Source organism: Hyperolius riggenbachi, chromosome 8 (assembly GCF_040937935.1).
Source record: "Hyperolius riggenbachi isolate aHypRig1 chromosome 8, aHypRig1.pri, whole genome shotgun sequence".
Taxonomy (NCBI): Eukaryota; Metazoa; Chordata; class Amphibia; order Anura; family Hyperoliidae; genus Hyperolius; species Hyperolius riggenbachi.
The window spans coordinates 99,577,202-99,589,787 of NC_090653.1; the positions used below are offsets into that span (position 1 = coordinate 99,577,202).

General features: G+C 42.7%; 1 protein-coding gene across 1 annotated transcript in view; it reads left to right on the plus strand.

Moving 5' to 3' along the window:
• WDR44 (WD repeat domain 44) overlaps window positions 1–12,586 on the plus strand; it is a 142,546-nt gene that overhangs the window by 101,797 nt on the left and 28,163 nt on the right. Inside the window, exons 8-12 of the mRNA XM_068250933.1 lie at window positions 4,409–4,492; window positions 6,555–6,661; window positions 10,010–10,161; window positions 10,251–10,389; window positions 11,924–11,988. Of these exons, the coding sequence (XP_068107034.1) occupies window positions 4,409–4,492; window positions 6,555–6,661; window positions 10,010–10,161; window positions 10,251–10,389; window positions 11,924–11,988 (547 nt within the window). The remainder of the gene's footprint in view (window positions 1–4,408; window positions 4,493–6,554; window positions 6,662–10,009; window positions 10,162–10,250; window positions 10,390–11,923; window positions 11,989–12,586) is intronic.

Here is a 12,586-nt window from a genome sequence, read left to right on the forward strand (position 1 = left end):
TTGGCACTCAGTATTTGCACCTAAGACCCACATACCCCCATAATCAACACCCACATGGCACAGTACTCACACGTCACCAAGTTCCAAAGCCACTATATGCACTTAGTACCCGTCCATGGCTAGCACCCAGTACCCATCCTTGGTCTGAACCCATATGAGACTCAGCTCTCTCCCATGGCACACATCCAGACCACACATGGCACTCCCTACTCACTCATGTCCAACACTCACATGGCTCCCTGTACCAATTAGCACTCACATGGCACCCACTTTTGTTTGTCACCATCTGCTACTCATTCAGCACCCAATACTGCATAGCACCCACTGAAAATAAACACCCAAACACTGGACCTTGGTACCCACAGCAGCTTGACACAGACTTTACTTTGGCATCGCGGCACCCACTGCAACTTAGCACAAAGTGAACTAAGCACTAAGTTTGCATCTTACCATCTACTGCATCTGGGCACCCACTGCACCTTGGCACTTACTGCAGTTTTGCATCTATTAAGCATTAGCTTAGCAACCACTGCATATTGGTAACCACTTATTTGCCTGAAAAGAAGCTTGGGTGCTGATCAAGAGGTCCCGGTAATGAAAAGAGAGTCTGTGCCTCCACTGTGGGCTCCACTGTGCCCACTCTTACCCACTAACAGTGGGCACCTATCACTGCTGATTTGAAGGTGGTAGCACCAAAAGAGTTGGTTGGAAGGAGACACAAAGTCTGCCTGATACACCCAGGCTTAAAATTGCACCCAGTACTCACACCTGCACACAGCTTCCACATGGCCCCCACTGTCTGCACCAAGCACCCACTTAACCCATACCCGCACCCAAAGTACCCGCATTCAAAACCCATGTGATGCCCAAAGCCCACCTAGAGCTAGCACCCAGTACAGGCATGGCGCCAAGTATTTACACCCATGTCACACCCAGTACCTGCACCCAGCACCCACATGACATCAAGTACATGCACCCAGATCTTACATGGCACTAAGTATTTGCAATCAACCACCTGCATGGCACTCGATATCCAACCATAGCCAGAACCCACATGACACTCAGTACTCACACCCAGAACCCACATGGCACCCATCATCTGCATTCAGCAGCATGACAATCAATACCCCCCTAGCCAGAAACAAGGAGGGGGGGGGGGGCATGCGGGGGAAGGCATTGCCAGGCCCCTTTTTTAAATTTGAGCACCCCCCACTTAAGGACCCTCTGCACGGCCCTGTGAACCAGACCTTAAAGCGGAATATAACCCTGCATTTCAACTTTGCTCTAAAACATTCTTTACAGTATATTGTATGCAACCAGCATTTTTTTTTTACTAGACCAGCATTGGAAGGGTTACCCAGAGCTTTAAAGTTCCTGGAGATTTCTGCATTTGCATCCGAAGCTGACATAGATACATTTTGTTTACATAAATGTATCTAAGTGTTGAATGTGACTCTCTCTTTCTGACTGAGGAGCTGGAGGACAGCCAAAGAGTGTGTAACATTTCTCAATAGATACATTTAACTAAATAGAATGTAACAATCTGAACTTCTGCATATCTCTCCACAGAAATTTAAACCTCTGTGTTTAACCCTTCCAATGCTGGTCTAGTAAAAAAAAAAATGCTGGTTGCATATAATATGCTGTGAATAATGTTTTAGAGCAAAGTTGAAATGCAGGGTTATATTCCGCTTTAAGTTGCAAGATTTTGGGCTTTTTTCTTAGCTTTACTACTTTGCGACTCACTGATCAGGCACCAGCCAGGCAGCGTCACCACTACCAGCAACACCATCCACTTTCACCAGGTGTGTGGTTCATTGGATATAATCTCACCGCTAAAGGCTCATACACGTCCAGCATAATGCACAAACAACCACACAACAAATTGTTTACAAGATAAGTATGTACACACTCCAACTAAATAACCAACGCACTTTAATATGATGGGCACCCCTAAACAACAAACTGCACAACAGGTCTGCATTCAAAAACATCCAAAGTTGTGCAAAAGACTTTTACACACGCACCAATCTGCACGATAGTTGGGCAGGTTGATCTGCCAGTTGGAACTGGAAAACAACCGGTTATCAGTTGGTCCTCTTGTTTGCCAGCCGTACACCCGCCCAACTATCTTTCAATAGAACAAGTTTAGAAGATAGTTGGTCAGATTGTTCTGACATGTTTACGAGTCTTGTGCTAGCTACACACGATACAATTTTCTGACAGATTTACTGTCGGGTCCATTATTTCCAACAGGTCCGTTCTGTTTTCCGATCGATTTCCCATAGGCGTGACAGTAAATTTGTCAGAAAATTGTATCTTGTGTACCTAGCGGTAAGGCTTTCCGGCTGCTCTGTTCTCTTTTTCCGAAAATACACTTGTTTTTGTTTTGTTGGTTCTAGTTTGTGCTTTATTTGATGTGATTACATCAGTGCTAATTTTGTTAGTGATGTGTCTAATTTAGTTATCTGATTACTTATCTGATGAGTGGCTTCCTTACAGTGTTACGTAAATGTATTACAACGTTCTTCAGAAGCATATTGATGTGATGAGTCTATTTAAAGGAATCGTTAGCGTATGTATGATTATTACAGCGGGCTTGTAATAAGCACAGAGCGATGAATTTTCCAAATGACTTATTATTCTTCCATTGAGCTTGTTAATTTTTCACGCAGTCATTTACATGTCAAGTATGGCTCAATTCACAAAGAATTTGAGGTATTTGACATTTTAACAGCTTTTACTAATCTGCACCTTATCACAGTTGTATTAATGCCAACTTATGTGAAAATTGCCACCATGTCCACACGTTGCTGCTGTGCTTATTCTAAACAAAGAAATACCTGTAGAAATCTCTACTATTCTTTTTGCTCCTTGTAATTCTTGGCATAGGAGTACAAGCAGCTGCTGTAGCCAAGCCCCCACATACCTGAGCGATTTGGCTCAGTCGATAATCCGGCATGTGTACAGAAGCCCCCAACCAGTGACTCAGCTGAGCGACGGATGATACCTTTGTAGGCACTGCTGCCCAGTCCACCTGCATGACGTCATATTGGCCCTGCTCTGACTCCCCGCATAGAAACAGAACATGCCATCATCTGTATAATTTACTACAGCCCCAGTTCAGTGATGTCGTTTGAGGGATCGGGTGACCTAATTCAAGCTTGTGTATAGGCTTTTAGGTAAAGGGGCAGAGAACGTGATCAAGTCCAGCAATCACACCCACCAAAATGGTCATATATTTGTACTTCAGTGGGTGGGCAGGACCATGAACTTGCAGGATGTGGTGACGCCCTCTTTCCACCTATCTGACTAGAAGTCTAGGTTTGCACTACGACTCAAAATGGTTCATTTCATGGTATGGACCAACGGACATGTTGATGGATTATATATTAAGCATGGGATCTGTGCTGACATGACCGCTCTTTACAGGCACTTAATGGAAGTTAGATATGCTATCTGTGTGTCTGATGTAAACCTGGACAGTGATGGCGCATCCACTGTCACCATGCAAGTCACAAACCAGTTGTAGTGTGGACCCTCCCCAAGGCAGCTCCTGTGTAATACAGAGGCTGGTATACATTAGGGTGGGCAGTCTGGAGGCATGCTTATGGTAGCAAATGCAATCTTACGGTGCCCAACCTCAATGTCTAGTGGCCACCTCCCTTTCTTATAAAGTTCACTGGTGTCTAATGACCCCCTCCCTCCCATATACAGTTCCATGGTATCTATTGCCTCCTCCCTCCCCTATACATACCCCTGGTGTCTAGTGGTCCCCGTTCTACCCCTAAACCGTTCCCTGGTGTCTAGTGACAACCTCACCACCCCAAAATGTATCTAGTGCTTTCCCCTTCCCTCCCCATATGGCTTCCCTGATGATTTAGGGCTATAACCCCATATAGCTTCCCTGGTGGTCAAGAGTGGGCCAAACATAATGCAAAATGGGGGAACCACTTGGATGCCAAGTTTGATGACACTGTGGGCCTGATTTGGCCCATGGGCCAGAGTTTGACGTGTATGTGTTAGACACAAGTTCACTGTAAAGGATAACTAGTTAGAAAACGCAAGAATAATTATCCATCTGCCCTCCGGAGGAGTGCTGCATAAACGTCTGTGTGTGTAAACTGAGGTCTGATCATCATTATGTATTTCCTTTGCAACCCTTTTCCACACACACATGTAAGCAGCTCTCCCATCTCATCTATTACTGAGCACTGTAACATTTTTACTGTAGCTTATCTGTGCCTGTTCAGTTCACTGTCCATGGTGACCTCTCTCCTATTTTCTCATGTAATGGCCTGACGTGAACTGTGCTGCACTGAGCTCCATGTGACCATTATTATTACAGATTGCCTGGCATTTATGTAGCAGTGTAGCTCATTTCCTTTGTTTATCCCTCTTCCTCTAGCAATGATGCTGCCCAGTCTGATGACGAGGAGAAGATGCAGCCTCATCAAACGGACACAGATGGAGGAAAATTGAAGCAGAGAACGTAATTATTTTTACATTCATTATTGCAGCCTTTCCTTGTGTCTGAGGTTCTGTTAAAAGGGAATTTTAGGTTTGTTAGATGTAAACCTTTTCTCGGGGGCACAGACTTTTTTGTATTTGTGTCATTAGACTGCTAAATCATCTGAACTGTATTTTTTACAGATTTTCCCTGTAAAATGAGTGTTTCCATTATTGTGATTCCTTTTTTATTTTATATAAAATCTACAGCATTCCAGCCTTTAGCAGCCAAATACATTTTTCCTGCTGCTGGGGAAGCAGGGATCTTTCATAGTTACCTGTCCAGGCGGCTGGATCAGTTTCTTCTTCCTCCACCGTGGCAGCGATATAATCCTGACTTGTCTACTTGGTTCTGATCACATGATATGACGTGATCAGGATCCAGGAGACACAGTCAGTTACAGCGCCACCCAGTGGTGGAAGTGGGGTAAGGCAAAAGTCTCTTCCATCACCCCTCTTCCACCTACAGGTGGGGCTTTAACGCTGACACCGTCTCTTGGATCCCAGTCATAGAACCAGAAGACCGGCTGGAAGTTCAGAGCTGCCGGTGGAGGAAGAGAAGAAGCCGTCCAGAACAGGTAAATATAGCTGCTCCCTGCCACATGCTCATTTGGCTGCATTAGGCAGGTATGGAGATACAGCAGAGCATAGCGGCATTTTTAACGCACCTCCCCCAGGATCCAGACGCCGGCAGCCATTCTTTTTCGGCGCCTCGGAGGCTCTCAATCCAACGTCACATGATGACAGATGGCAATCTCACTATGGGGTTAGAGCACCTGGTGGACTAAGGGATGATTGCAGCCCTGGATACAGGGGAGGTGAGTTATATTCAGGGCTGCCACAAATCTATCTAGCGGTATACATTTTTCCTACTTTAAGCGTCTAAAAGCTTGCAAAAAAAAAATTGCACTGCTTTTAGATCCTAAGATCCAAAAGTAATCATACCGCCAGGGAGGTTAGTGCATTGTCTGCCTGCTGGCTCTCTTCCCTGCAATCATTCCTGCACAAGCTGATTAAGCTGTCATGTGCTATAGGAACTTACAGAGGTGCCAGGCAGGATAAAATACATTAAAATATCATAAAATGGGAGGTATTTGAGAATTTACCTCCCCAATGAAGACACAATAGTGGTATCATAAAATAAGACGTTGCAGTATTTGTTGGAGTGAGAAAAACAAAAGTTTGCTTTCTTAAAACAGAAAGAATTTGTGATAATTCAGGCTGGAGCGAGCTCCGAGATGTCTCCCAGTGCATCACTGCTGAAAATATGCTAATTAACCATTGTCGTCCTTTGAAGCTAAACACACCTCCAGATCCGCTGGAATGCAATGATGTGTCGCCTTGTAATTTGTACAGAGCCATAATAATCCAACATGCATACAGACTGTTTCGGATTGGTTGATCCTCATCAGTGCATGGCATGGATTAATTTGGCTCTATGGAGTAGGGCTTAAAAAACCCAGAGGTACAGACTAAGAATAGTATTTTTATGATACCACTATTGTGTCTTAATTGGTGAGGTAAGTTCTCAAAAAAAAAACATTTTATGATATTTTAATGTATTTTATCCTGCCTGGCGCTTCTGTAAGTTCCTAAATATTCTGTTATCCACATAGTGGATGGGTGTGATCACCCTATTCTTATCTACTGAGAGCAACTTCTTAGCCTGAGTGGGGACAGGCATAATCTCCCCCCAAGCGCTACTAGTGGTTGCCTACGTTCGACAACCCATATTTGTGAGGATTACTTTGACTTCCAATCATTATCTCAATTTTTAATAATACACTATTGGGGCTCTCGATTTTTTTCTTTTTGTCTTTTCATGTGGTATAGAGCCGCCTTTAGCTCTCGGGCTGCTCTTTCTTAATAGTAAACCATGATAAACCCACTTGCTATAAATGCTATTTTGAAGTAATGGAGGAAGATACGAAAATGCTGATTCATGAGGATTAATTTTAGTTCTAGGCTAGGCCTAAAGATGCAGTCAGAGTCAGAGCTAAATACCTGCAGTAACTGTGACCTTACTTTAACATTTCTCTTACAAGGACGCAGCTCAAGAAATTTTTAGGAAAAAAGGTAAAAAGAGCTAAACACCTGGCAGAAGAGTATGGCGAGCGGGCGGTGAACAAAGTGAAGAGCGTCAGAGATGAAGGTCCGTAATACATTTTTTTTTTTTTGAGTTTTCTAAAATCATTACACATTTTAAAGAAACTTCTTCACTTTTTAGACGCTTAAATCCTCCCATTCTTTCTCAATCAGTAAGGCTTAAAGTAAACCCAACATTTAAAATACCAAAATAAACAGATCTGTTATAGGTCAAGTGGGTTTCTTATTTCATTTTCAGCATGTAGTGCCAAGATGACTAAGCAGTCAGCTTCTACTTCCTGAAGGGGCCTGTTCTGCATTTTCTTCCTCAATGTTTGCAGCACCTGTTTAACCATTCGGGTGAACTTCTTTAGGGGATGTTATGCCTGATACACACTATGCAATTCCCTGTCTGATCAAAATGATAATTTCTGACAGGTCCGATCAAGTGTACGATCATCTTTCGAATCCATTTTGTACAGACGAAAACTGAAAAACTATTGGAAAACTGAACCTGTCGGAAATTGATTGGACTCGGAAATTTGAATAGTGTGTACCAGGTATTACAGTCAGTTGCGAGTATTGCTCTCAGGTTGGTTTAGGTGAACCCAAGGTTAGAGTGATATAGAGACTGCCATGTTTGTTTGCTTGGCAGCCCGCTGATCTATTTGGCTGCAGTAGTGTCTGAATAACACCAGATTCAAGCATGCAGCTAATATTGTCAGTCCTGCCAATATTGTCAGAAACACCTGATATACTGCATGCTTATACTGGGTCTATGGCTGAAAGTGTTAGAGGCAGAGGATCAGCAGGGCAGCCAGGCAACTGGTATTGCTTAAAGATAAATAAATATGCCAGCCTCCATATACCTCTCACCTCGTGTTCACTTTAAAGTTGCTTTTAATAAGATAACTATTACTAAACCATCTGGTAAATGATGATGAACAAAACTTTTGTTCACAATTAAATACATACTTCCATTTTTATTGTCTGCCTGACTTTTGACACAGGTATTGCCGGAATAACTTAAGTTAGAATATTTTGAAGTTAAAACCCAAGGTCAGGTACATTGAGATCAGGTTACTCCTTTATTTCCTGCTTATTGAACCGAAAACTCCAATTTCCTTTACTTTAATGGAGAAGTTTCTATTAGGTAACTGTGCAGATTCCTCAGACACTTCCACTTTGATTTGGAGGCGAATTTGTAAGGATGCTACTGTGACTGCATTATAGCACCAAGTTACAGTGGACCTGTGCTTTACATTTTAAGTAAACATATAAGCTGTTTTCACATCACAGCATATATGAAGACTTTTCATACACTTTCCTTTTTTTTTTTTTTTTTTTCCTTAAACCGTTATAAATAAAAATATTGAATCTAACAAAAATTGTTCTACAGTTGTACTCATAAGTTGACCTCATATACACCCGTATAAGCCTAATTTTTCAGCACAAAAATGTGCTGAAAAGTTACCCCCTCGGCTTGTATGCCAGTCAGTGGAGTAGGTTTTGTTACTGGCAGAGGAGCGTAAGGACCGTGCACTAGTGATCCTGTTCTTGCCAGCTGGCTCTTTGCTGTGTCCATGCCCTTATCCACTACAACATGGTGTGCAGAGTCCGCTGCTCAAGACTACCCCTGTCCCCTGGCTTGTGGAGCGGAGCATGCAAGCAATGTGTCAGAGGTGCAATGTTCAGGGATTCTTCATGTGTGGCAATAGCTGTCTCATATCTATGACACCATCTAGTGGCATCTTGAGACACAGCTGTATCATCCTTGGGGTGCATCTGGCTATGGGAAGGGGGGCTGACTTGTACTGGGGGCATGTCTGGCTATACTGGGGAGGGGGCTTATATGCAAGTCAATCCGTTTTTCCTGGTTTCTGGGGGAAAAATGGGTACTTGGCTTATACACGGGTTGGCTTGTATGCGAGTATATACAGTACACACCCTGGCAAAATGTATGATTTCTTAACCATATTTTATAGAATATGAATGGTTTAGAAATCCTAAATTCTGCCATAGTATGTCAACTTATGAGCACAACTGTAATCCAGGGGTGATGCACAAAACAGGGCAGTAGGCAGTTGTCAGCAGCTGTATAGTTTAGTAGGGCATCAAGCAGTGCAAAGTAGTTACATCTGTAATGTAGACTCTACTTGCTGACCTTAGCACATGGCTGACACATATCACTATGTGGGAGATGCTAGCAGAAAACTTAGTAAAAAAACAAACCAACAGCATGACTCATCAGCGTTTGCGTTCAGGTGTTCCTGACCAGTACATTTTGTTTCATTTTGTCTGGTAAATTAAATATGTGCACACTAACTACATGTACACTTAAATATACACATATTAATTTAGAAAATCGTGCAGATTTCATAAGCAGGATGTGAAAATTAAAAAGAGAAATTTGGCTTACACCGGAAATTTTGGTGTTCGAAATACAAGCCCACCTGTAACAGTACTCCTCAAAGGTGTTACAAGGGCAAGCAGTTTATTTTTTAATTTTTTTAATGGTTCCAATTAGCGATACTGTGTCTTCTGAGAGGTCAGTAGCAGAGAACAGCAGTGTGTAGTGAATTGTAGGGGTATCTACATTAATCCCAATTGGTATTATTGCACTCAGGGGCAAAAATACAAATCAGGGGGCCCACCAGCAAAACTTTGATGGATCCCACCCTTTCCCTTGCCAACCCGTTGTGACCCTCAACGCTAGTCCCCCCCCTCCCCCAGAGCTTCACCTGGGAGGTTGTTAAATTTGCTTTAACTGGATCTTAACAGTTGTAGTTTTTAAATTTGCCATAACCCGTTTAGGCTTATTTTAACTAAATTAAAACCAAGAAAAGGGCCCTTGCCTGAGCTAGCCACCTGTGTTAGAGTCTTGTTCAGAAGTGCAGTACCAGAGTGGTTGGGGCACTGCCAGTTTCTCAAATCAGTAAGCATTTGTAGAAATGTGTTTTTTTTTTTTTTTTTTAAGAAAAACAAAGTAGCAATGGTCTGATTCTGAAACTGATTACCAGTAGTTCATAGATTATATATAAAACTCTAAAGTATAGTACATAGCTACTTGTAATTGAAATTTAAATCAGATAGCGCTGCCCACGTCGGGGGGAGGGTGGGGGGGATTGGGTGTTAACTTACCTATGCCGCCGCCTATAGCCAATGTGATCCAGGTAACTCCACTCCTTCCTTCTTGAAGCCTGGAAGGAGTAAGTAGCGGCGTTATGAGGAAAACATCAGCTATAGGCGGTGGCATAGGTACAATTTAAATTTCAATTACGGGTAACTACGCACTCGTAGCTAACCTCACTAGAAACTACATATGTGAATATTTTTATTTTCTATTTTGTACTGTTTGACATTTTGTGGATTTGTATGTTAAAGGATTATTGTTTTGTTTTTCTTTCCTCCACAGTTTTTCACACAGACCCAGACGATCCATCATCTAGTGACGATGAGGGAATGCCGTACACAAGACCGGTGAAATTCAAAGCTGCTCATGGCTTTAAGGGTCCCTATGACTTTGAGCAGATCAAAGTGGTGCAGGATCTGAGTGGAGAACATATGGTAATCCCAGCATCTGCTAGCTAATAACACTATAGAGCCTTGCCTAGTACTGACAGTGATTTCTACATTTCCTTTCTAATTGCTTTTAGGGCGCTGTGTGGACCATGAAGTTTTCTCATTGTGGACGATTACTTGCTTCTGCTGGACAGGACAATATTGTCCGAATTTGGGTTCTTAAAAATGCTTTTGATTACTTCAATAACATGAGGATCAAGTATAACACAGAAGGTAAGTCATCCATATGTCATTTGGCTGAAGTTAAAGGTCCAGTTACAGGAGGAAAAAATCCTATATTTGGACTGTTAAGTGCACCTGGTCTGAAGGTAGAAATAACAACTTGGGCTTCTTGGCATCCCCCATAATCTTCAAGCTACTCCTCTTTGCCGGTCGCCCTCAATTGTGGTACCCAGGCGCATGATTTAACTGGTGGGTAATCAACACAACCTTTAGGGCCCGTTTCCACTAGTGCGGTGCGATTCCGTTGCGGAAAACGCAAAACCAAATTTGCATACAGATGCAAATTTGTATACAAATTTTAACGCTAAAACGTGTTACAATTCGCATCTGTAAGTATGCAAATTTAACCATGCCAGTGCCTGTGTGCTTTTACATTGATTTTAAGTGAAAACGTACGCAAATTTGCACGAAAAATTTGCATAACGAAAACTCATGCGTTTCCTGTTAATTACATTACAGGCGAATCGCACACTAACCTTGCGGTGTGCAAATTCTGATGGCTCTGCTGTGCAGATTTTTTTCTGCACAGTCCACCGCACAGAATTTCTGACAAGTGGAAACTGGCCCATAACACTCACCTAGGTTTAGAGGACAAAAACCAGGGAAAAAGATATTCTAATCCTGGTGCGTCCATGATGCAGGAGAGTCTTGTAGACCTTTTCCCACCAATTATGTACCTCTAGTGCCTTCCTTGCACCTCTTGTGTCTCTCTCTGCCCCCCTGAGTCCTTCTCTGCCCCCCTAACACACACACACACACACACACACACACACCCTCTTCTGTACCCCTGTGTCGTCTTTTGCCATCTTAATACTTGGGCCAGTTTTAATACTTGGGCCAGAGTTTTAGTGAGAATCACTCACCCTCACTGCACTTGCTCAGTAGTAGTGTGACCTATCGGATGTCAGCGGGCGACCTTCCTAAAATGACGCCTGATTGACAGCAGGGCATCTGAAGACTGGATCTCTACATGCAGTTAACAAACTTACACACACACTATCGACCACAGCTCCAGGACAGAGCTTGAGTGATTCTCACTAATACACTGACACAAGTATTCAGACGGTGCAGCGGTCAGCGTGTGTGTGTGTGGGGGGCAACGCCCTGATTTTTCCCCTACTTTTTCCCCTACTTTTTCCCCTACTTTTCCCCTACTTTTTCCCCTACTTTTTCCCCTACTTTTTCCCCTACTTTTTCCCCTACTTTTTCCCCTACTTTTTCCCCTACTTTGGTGTAGAAAAAGTGCATCTTAAGGTCTGAGAAATATGGTAGATTGAGGCATTTGGCATAAAGTGTCAAGGAAAATAGGACTCTGGGTCTCACATTTTTGTCATTAAAACACTCATGCCAGTAACTTATGTCTGCAGACATTCAGTTTCACCATGAGACCTATTTAAGTTTTCTATGCTTACTCGTGGTTCCTTATTTTTCGCTGTTCTTCACTGTAAGATTTCAGTGTATACCAATGGTTCCTATTCCTAAAATCGACAGAATAGATGTCCTAACTTAATCTGTTGTTTTCCAGGACGGGTATCTCCTTCGCCATCTCAGGAAAGTCTTAATTCTTCCAAATCTGATACGGATGGTGGGGTACGTATTTTCCAAGTGCACTTCATACACTTTAACATGCAAAAAAATGCAGTTCTTTGATGCCTTTGTAAACTGCAGAAAAGGCTTGAAAAGATGTTGTCTATGCAACTATTCCATGCCTGACCATACATATGTACATGAGAGAGTCCTCAAAAGTAATATTGTGGTATTCCCAACCCTCCTAGATACAGCTAGAAGTAGGAAGGGGCACAGTTGCCCTCATGGCTAAGCACCCAAAATTACTCAGAAGCATTCAGTACTACAGAGTCGAGTAGGTGAGCAAACTCGTGAAATTCGGCAAAGTTCAGAGAAAACATTTAGAAAGAACAAATAAATATTGGAGGTCAGGGAACACTGATGTCTCGCTTCAACTTTTAAAGAGATGGGCAAAGTCCTGAATATGTAAGGGGAGATACTAAACATGATGCTGGAACTGGTCATCATGTGGCTTGCAAATGAGCTTGAGCAGAGATCCACTCCCAGATGCTATAGGTTATCCCAGCAGATTAGCTACGTTTTTAAACGGATCCGCAAGCCAGAACAGGATGAGGTAAAAAAAGGGCTGAAATGTTTATTAGAAAAATCCACAGACAAGGCA